We start from the raw sequence: 8,723 nt of genomic DNA on the forward strand, positions 1-8,723 counted from the left end.
ACACCTTGAATGGCCCCTCGTACGGCTGCTGTAGTGGTGCCCGGTGTCCACCCTTCATACAAGCACAAACATATAGTCCTGCAGGTCTTTGGGTACATGGGTCGGGGTCCGTCCGTGCTGTGAAGTTGGTATGGGGTCCAGGTTGCTGAGCCTTTCGCTTAGCCTGACCAGGACTGCTGCGGGTTCTTCCTCTTGCCCCCTTGGGGCTAGTATGAACTCTCCCGGGACGGCCTGGGGTGCGCTGTACACCAACTTGGCCAACGAGGCGTGCAAATCCTCTTTGGGTGCTGTGCAAATTCCAAGCAGGACCCAGGGAAGCTTGTCCACCCAGTTAGGTCCTCTCAGGCGGGCCATGAGAGCCGACTTCAAGTGATGGTGGAAGCGTTCCACCAGTCCGTTCGACTGTGGGTGGTAGGCAGCAGTGTGGTGTAGCTGCATTCCCAACAGGCTGGAGGTGAAATGGGCGCCTCTGTCGGAGGTAATGTGGGCTGGTACTCCGAAACGTGCTACCCAGGTTGCAATCAGTGCTCGGATGCAGGAATCGGCAGATGTGTCGGTGAGTGGGACCGCTTCTGGCCACCTCGTGAACCGGTCTACCATAGTTAGAAGGTACCGCGCTCCGCGGGACACTGGTAGGAGGCCCACGATATCCACATGAATGTGGTCAAACCTCCGGTGGGTGGGTTCGAACTGCTGCGGCGGGGCTTTAGTGTGCCACTGCACCTTGGCTGTTTGGCACTGCGCGCACATTCTGGCCCATTCACTGACCTGCTTGCGAAGTCCATGCCACGCGAACTTGCTGGAGACCAGCCAGACGGTTGTCCTGATAGATGGGTGCGCCAAACTGTGTATGGAGTCGAAAACTCGCCGCCTCCAGGCTGCCGGGATGATGGGGCGAGGTTGGCTGGTACCCACGTTGCACAGGAGGGTCCTCTCACCTGGGCCTACAAGAAAGTCCTGCAGCTGCAAACCCCGAGACTGCGGTCCTGTAGCTGGGCATCTCGTCGTCTGCCTGCTGTGCCTCCGCCAGTGCTGCATAGTCCACCCCAGGGACAGGGCCTAGACAGCTGGTCTGGAGAGTGCATCCGCCACGACGTTGTCCTTTCCTGAGACATGCTGGATGTCCGTCGTGTACTCTGAGATGTAGCTGCTGGCGAGCCGACCAGGGATCGGACACCTTCGTAAACGCGAAGGTCAACGGTTTGTGGTCCGTGAACTTGGTGAACAGCCTGCCTTCTAAGAAGTACCTGAAATGCTGGATTGCCAGATATAGTGCCAACAGCTCCGGGTCAAAAGCACTGTACTTGAGTTCGTGTGGTCGTAAGTGCTTGCTGAAGAACTCCAGGGGTTGCCAGCGCCCCTCGATGAGCTGCTCTAGCACCCCACCGACTGCTGTGTCAGATGCGTCCACCATGAGGGCGGTCGGAACGTCCGTTCTGGGGTGCACCAGCATCGCGGCATCTGCCAAGGCTTCCTTGGCTTTAATGAAAGCGGCCGCGGCCTCATCGTCCCACGTAATGTCCTTGCCTTTACCCGACATCAGGGTGTACAAAAGGCGCATGATACGGGCTGCTGAGGGGAGGAAACGGTGGTAGAAGTTCACCATACCAACAAACTCCTGTAGGCCTTTGACCGTGTTGGGCCGGGCAAAGTGGCGGATCGCGTCTACCTTGGCGGGCAGAGGTGTTGCCTGTCTTTGGTAATCCTGTAGCCCAGGAAGTCGATGGTATTGAGACCGAACTGGCATTTGGCTGGGTTGATCATGAGGCCGAAATCACTCAGGCAGGAGTAGAGCTGGCGGAGGTGGGACAGATGCTCCTGGCGACTACTGCTGGCTATAAGGATGTCGTCCAAATAGATGAACGCAAAGTCCAGGTTGCGTCCCACCACATCCATTAGCCACTGGAACGTTTGTGAGGCATTCGGAGGAACTCGAACAGGCCGAACGGGGTGATAAGTGCAGTTTTGGAGATGCCTTCAGGGTGCACTGGGATTTGATGGTATCCCCGGACGAGGTCTACTTTGGAAAATATTCCTGCTCTGTGCAGGTTTGCTGCAAAGTCCTGTATGTGGGGCACGGGGTAGCAGTCTGGAGTGGTAGCCTCATTCAGTCTGTGGTAGTCGCCGCATGGTCTCCAACCCCTAGCTGCTTTGGGCACCATGTGCAGGGGGGAGGCCTGTGGGCTGTTGGACTTCCGTACAATCCCCAATTCCTCCATCCACTTGAACTCCTCCTTCACCAGGAGGAGCTTTCGTGCGCGGGCATGAAGGGGTGGTCCCTTGGTCAGGATGTGGTGCTGATCCCAGTGTCTGGGCACGGCTGCCGTGAACTGCGGTGCAAGAATCGATGGAAAGTCCGCCAGGATTCTGGTGAATTCATTGTCCCGACAGCGTGATGGAGTCCAGGTGTGGGGCCAGCAACTTGGCTTCACCCGGGAAGAACTTCTGAAAAGTCTCCGCATGTACCAGTCTTTTCCTTTGCAAGTCGACCAGCAGGCTGTGAGCTCGCAAGAAGTCCGCCCCCAGGAGTGGTTGGGCCACGGCGGCTAGTGTGAAGTCCCACGTGAACTGGCTGGCACCGAACTGCAGCTGCACTGTGCGGGTGCTGGAGGTCCGTATCATGCTGCCATTTACGGCCCTCAGGGTGGGTCCTGGCTTCCTGTTGCGGGTGTTGTACCCTGTTGGGGGCAAGACGCTGATTTCCGCTCCAGTGTCGACCAAGAAACGGCATCCCGACTGTTTGTCCCAGACATACAAGCGGCTAACCTGATGGCCAGCCGCCATAGTCATTAGCAGCAGCTGGCCCTGGCCCTTGCAGGGCGGGCGACAACGGCTGGCTTTTGTGCCCCATCGCTGGTGGTAGAAACACCACTGTTCACTGGCCTCCTCACTCCTGCCTCTGTGTTGTGTGCGCCCCCCTGCCGGGCCTGGGCTGGTCTGCTGTTGGGCGCGTGGCCTGGTAATCTGACCGACGGATGCCACGCTCTCCCTCTTGGCTTTCCACAGCACGTCTGCCCGGGCTGCCACCTTCCGGGCGTCGGCCAGTAGCAGATGTATGTCTTCGGGCAGTTGCTCTAGGAATGCTTGCTCGAACATGAGGCAGGGCTTGTGTCCGTCAGCCAGGGCCAGCATCTTGTTCATCAATGCTGACGGCAGTCTGCCTCCCAAACCGTCCAGGTGAAGCAGGTGGGCACCCTGCTCACGCCGTGAAAGGCCAAAGGTCCCAATGAGCAGCGCTTTGAATGCTTCATATTTGCCTTCTTCCGGGGGGACTATATGAAATCCGCAACCTGGGCGGCCGTCTCCTGGTCAAGGGCGCTCACCCCGTGGTAGTAACGTGTGGAATCAGAGGATATCTGCCGAATCGGGAACTGGGCTTCTGCTTGGCTAAACCACACGCATGGTCGCAGCGTCCAAAAAGTCAGCAGTTTTAGTGAAACTGAGTGAACAGATGAAGAGCCGGTCATCTTTGGTCTACATCCCGTTTGGACCGTTGGGGTTACCAATGTAGCGATGTACTACATACAGAGCTAGAGACGACACGCAGTCGGTAAGTCATTTCGAGACTAGTTTATTCAAATTTCGCGGCGCTGGCATTTAATCCCTAGCGCCCACCCTCTCCGGGTTGGAAATAACATCAGAGGTGCATTACCAAAGTCTCCCCCCGCACGCTGGCTACTTGTGAGCCGGTTCACCTGCGCATAAAGTGGGTCACCACATAATGATAATAAAGACGTGCAGTAACTGGGAAACCTGTGTGCATAAAGCTTTAAAAGTGACAAAGCACACTGAGAGAAGTTAAAAGCAAAGCAATTGAAATCTCAAACTTCGAAAAGGAACATGTATTATAAAACTGATGTTATTGAATTGAAAGGCAATGAGTGAATCTGTAAATGCTGGAAATAAATAAAAACAGAAAATGCTGGCAGAACTCAGCAGGCCAGACAGCATCTATGGGAGGAGGCAGTGACGACGTTTCGGGCCGAAACCCTTCATCAGGCGAATTGACTTTATTTCTTATATCACGTACGTGAGTAAAAATCTTTGCCGTATGTGTCCGTCTAAATGTGCAATCATAGTAATTTATAAGAAATAGAACAGTCAATGTAATTTATAAATAAACTCAAATTAGCGTGAGTTAATCAGTCTGATGGCCTGGTGGAAGAAGCTGTCCCGGAGCCTGTTGGTTCTGGCTTTTATGCTGTGGTATTGTTTCCTAGATGGTAGCAGCTAGAATAGATAGTGGTTGGGGTGACTCGGGTCCCCAGTTATCCTTCAGGCCCTTTTTTCACACCTGTCCTTGTAAATGTCCTGAATCATGGGAAATTCACATCTACAGATGCGTTGGGCTGTCCGCACCACTCTCTGCAGAGTCCTGCAATTAAGGGAGGTACAGTTCCCATACCAGGCAGTGATGCAGCCAGTCAGGATGCTCTCAATTGTGCCCCTGTAGAAAGTTCTTAGGATTTGGGGCCCATACCAAACTTCAACCGTCTGAGGTGAAAGAGGCGCTGTTGTGCCCTTTTCACCACACAGCTGGTGTGGACAGACCACATGAGGTTCTTGGTGATGTGGATGCTGAGGAACTTAAAGCTGTTTACCCTCTCAACCCCAGATCCATTGACGTCAGTAGGGGTTAGCCCATCTCCATTCCTCCTGTAATCCACAACCAGCTCTTTGTTCTTGCGACATTGAGGGAGAGGTTGTTTTTTTGACAACACTGTGTCAGAGAGATGACTTCTTCCCTGTAGGCCACCTCGTTATTGTTTGAGATTAGGCCAATCAATGTACTGTCATTGGCAAATTTACTTAGCAGATCAGAGCTGTGTGTGGTGATACAGTCATGGGTATACAGGGAGTAAAGAAGGGGACTTAGTACACAACCCTGAGGGGTTCCTGTGTTGAGAGTCAGGGGGGTGGAGGTGAGGGAGCCCACTCTTACCACCTGCTGGAAAACTGACAGGAAGTCCAGGATCCAGCTGCAGAAGGCAGGGTCAAGACCCAGGTCTCTGAGCTTCCTGTCAAGCCTGGATGGAATTATGGTGTTGAATGCTGAACTGTAGTCCAAGAACAGCATTCTCACATAAGTATCCTTCTTCTCTGTTATAAAAAAAAACCCAGTGATTCAACCACAACAGGAATACTGCATTCTATTCTGTAGTTGCACTTTAGGTAGGACCCAAAGGGCAGCAATTTGCTAACCTAGTTTCAGGGATGAAGGCAGTGTTACAAGGAAAGGCTATATAAACTGAATTGTTCTGAAAGAAGATGTGAAAGGGGTGTTCAAAACAATGTTTTCAGACAGAGCAGAATGGGCACATCTAGAAACTAGCATTCCGAATGCATTTCCTAAAAGGATAAAGATGATAGATTCAATTGTAGCGTTCAGAAGAGAAATGAAGGAGAGTGACACCAGTTACATTCCTGATTCAAAGATCTGACAGGGACTCAGTTGTGCACAAAGCAGTTTTTTAAAAAAATGATGAGTGTTAAGTCCTGTAAGAATTTTAGAAGTTTCAATGAGATTGCCTCTTGTGTTTCTGAAATCTGGAATACAGGGCAGTGTAGTCAATTGCTTTGTATGGCAGATCTAAACATTGCAGTGATACTTGCAGGCTGCACCCAGCATATACTTGGGTGTGTTGGTTGTTAATGCAAACAGCACATTTCACTGTGTTTCGATGTACCCGAATCTGAGACCATCATTTCAGGAACCAATCCAGTGATTCATCATTGCACTTCCTCACGACAGGTATATCCTCATAGGAAAGGAGACCAAACTGAATACAATACGCCATTTGTGATCACAAGACTATAAAATTGCAGGAAGGTGCCTATACTCTGATCCCCTCCCAACAAAGGTCAACGTCCCACTTGCTGCACCTGTACGTTAACTTTCAGCGACTGGTGTGCAGAGAACACGAGTTCCTTGGAACATCAAATTAACTGAAAAACACTGCTTTTCTGTTTTGTGCACCACAGTAGATCACCTCACATTTCCACTTGTAGGAAGGACGCTTCCCACAGGTGAGGAATGTAGAATTAGTGGTACACTCTCAGCATAAGGGCTATACCTTTAGACTGAGAGGAGGGAATTCTATACTCTGGAGGACTGTGGAGGATTAGTCTTGAACTTATTTCTTTGAAATTCTTTGATATTAAAAATTGATCATGAATAATCTTATGAGCATTTAACCAAGTCCAAAACTACAAAGAGCACATCTATAAGAAGCACTGCCTCAGGAAAGCAGCATCCATCATCAAGAAACTCCACCATCCAGGCCATGCTCTCTTCTCGCTGTCGCCAGCAGAAAGGAGGTACAGGAGCCTTAGGTCCCACACAACCAGTTCAGGAACAGTTGTTAACTCTCAACTATCAGGCTCTTGGAACAAGAGAGATAACTTCACTCACCCCCAACGCTGAACTAATTCCAGACTATGGACTCACTTTCAAAGACTCTACAACTCATATTTTTGATATATATTACTTGTTACTACTTTGCTTATTTTTGTATTTCCACAATTTGTCACGTTTTGCACATTGGCTGCCTGTATCTTTGTTGTGTGCAGATTTTCATTGATTCTATTGTGCTTCTTAGTATTTACTGTGAATGCCCACAAGAAAATGAATCACAGGATAGTATATGGTGACATATACTTTGATAATAAATTTACTTTGAACTTAAAACACTGAAATAAAATTCAGGAGAAACATTACTTACAATCACAATGTCCAAGCCATAGGTCAATATATCTGGTAAGGTTTTTGTCAAAAGCTCAGCTTCTGTTGTTCCGTTGAAGCGATCAATTTTTCTCTTCACGGTTTTAAAAGAATCTGTGATTTTCTCTTGCTTTCCCCCTGATTTTGCTTCTGTTTTGGCTCGCTTATTTCCTGCTCCCTCAGATTTCTTTTGCTGTGTTCCTGCTGGTCTTCCTCTTTTTCGTTTTGGAGCTGCTGAACAAACACATCACCAAGTTCTGAATTACTCCTCTCTTGCTGTAATATCAGTCACCATTGCTTCCTTTATCTCATAGCTCACTGGCAGTTTTGACAAGACTCTGGAGTCCACTCTTGACCTTAAAAGTACTTTACATTACTAGAATAAATTCCGCTCAATAAATATTAAAATTACTTTCTAAATGCATAATCAACTGAACATTTGTTTTGGCAGTCTGAGGTACCCACCTGCTCCAAGAATGTTGTAACCTGCCTCATCGTTCATTAACACTTACATCCACTGTGATGAAACATAGCAACATTTGTGTGAGGAGCGACTTGGATCTGCTACAATTTGCCTACCGTCACAACAGGTCCACAGCAGATGCTCATCTCTCAACCCTGGAGTATTAGGTTATTAAAGATACTGTACATACGTCAGGATGCTCTTCATTGACTACAGGCTTGCATTCAACACTATCATCTCCTCAAAACTAACCAGTAAACTCCAAGACCTTGGCATCAAAGCTGCCTTGTGCAACTAGTTCCTTGATTTCCTTGCTTGCAGATCCCAGTCCGTTTGTATTGGCAACAATATCTCCTCCAACATCACCATCACTACATCTGCACCGCAAAGCTGTGTGCTCAGCCCCTTCCTCTACTCACTTTATACTGTTGTTGGGCGAATCAAAGCTGTATGCTCAGCCCCTTTCTCTACTCTATTTATACTGCTGTTAGCCGAATCAAAGATGGTAATGAACCAGCAAATAGGAGGGAGATTAAATATCTGGCTGAATGGTACGGTAACATTAAGTTATTTAATGTCAGCAAAACCAAGGAACTAATTATAAAACTACAGGAGGAGGAAACCAGAGGTCCACAAGCTAGTCTTATCGGGAGATCAGAGGTGGAGAGAGGCAACAATTTTAAATTTCTTGGCACTATAATTTCAAAGGATCTGTCCTGAGTCCAGCATGTAAGTGTCATTACAAAGAAGGCAGTGCCTTACTTTTGTAGAAGTTTGCAGATTTGGCAGGTCACCTAAGACTTTGACAGTCTTCTATAGATGTACAGTGGAGAGTATACGGACTGGTTGCATCATGCTCTGGTATGGAAACACTAATGCCCTTGAATGGAAAAGCCTACAGAAAGCAGTGGACGCAGCCCAGTCCATCACAGTAAAGCCCTCCCCATCACTGAGCACATTCACAAGGAGCGCAGTCACAGGAAAGCAGCATCCTTCATCAAGGGCCAATACCATCTAGGTCATGCTCTCTTCTCACTGCTGCCATCAGGAAAGAGGTACAGGGGCCTCAGGACTCACACCACTACTTCAGGAACAATCATAATCCCTCAATCATCGGGCTCTTGAACAGTGTGGATAACTTCACTCATCCCAACACTCAACTGATTCCATAACCTATAGACTCTCTTTCAAGAACTCAACAATTCATGATCTTGATATTTATTGTTTATTATTATTATTATTTGTTTTTTCTCTATTTTGTATTTGCACAATTTGTTGTCTTTTACATGCTGGTTGTTTATTGTGTGCAGTTTTCTTTATATTTACTGTGAATGCCCACAAGAAAATTAATCTCAGGGCTGTATATGGTGGCATATGTGTACTTTGATAATAGATTTATTTCGAACATCTAAACCTACTGGTTGAAATCACTCTGGAAGAAAGTTCACCTTAGGCCAGTGGCAAAAAAAACTTACAGGTGGCTGAGAATTCTGTCCTTTCACTAGCATCAACAAACTGGTGATGCATTGTATTGCAATC

The 8,723-nt window shown here is 48.4% G+C and overlaps 1 protein-coding gene across 7 annotated transcripts in view; it reads right to left on the reverse strand.

The window, feature by feature from the left end:
* Positions 1 to 8,723, reverse strand: part of LOC132398338 (G/T mismatch-specific thymine DNA glycosylase-like) — an 82,328-nt gene that overhangs the window by 71,433 nt on the left and 2,172 nt on the right. For 6 of the 7 annotated variants that reach the window (XM_059977619.1, XM_059977618.1, XM_059977617.1 and 3 more), the window contains exon 3: positions 6,723 to 6,955. In XM_059977619.1, the coding sequence (XP_059833602.1) occupies positions 6,723 to 6,955 (233 nt within the window). The remainder of the gene's footprint in view (positions 1 to 6,722; positions 6,956 to 8,723) is intronic. The other variant, XM_059977615.1, reaches the window with a different exon arrangement.

Source organism: Hypanus sabinus, chromosome 8 (genome assembly GCF_030144855.1).
Source record: "Hypanus sabinus isolate sHypSab1 chromosome 8, sHypSab1.hap1, whole genome shotgun sequence".
NCBI lineage: Eukaryota > Metazoa > Chordata > Chondrichthyes > Myliobatiformes > Dasyatidae > Hypanus > Hypanus sabinus.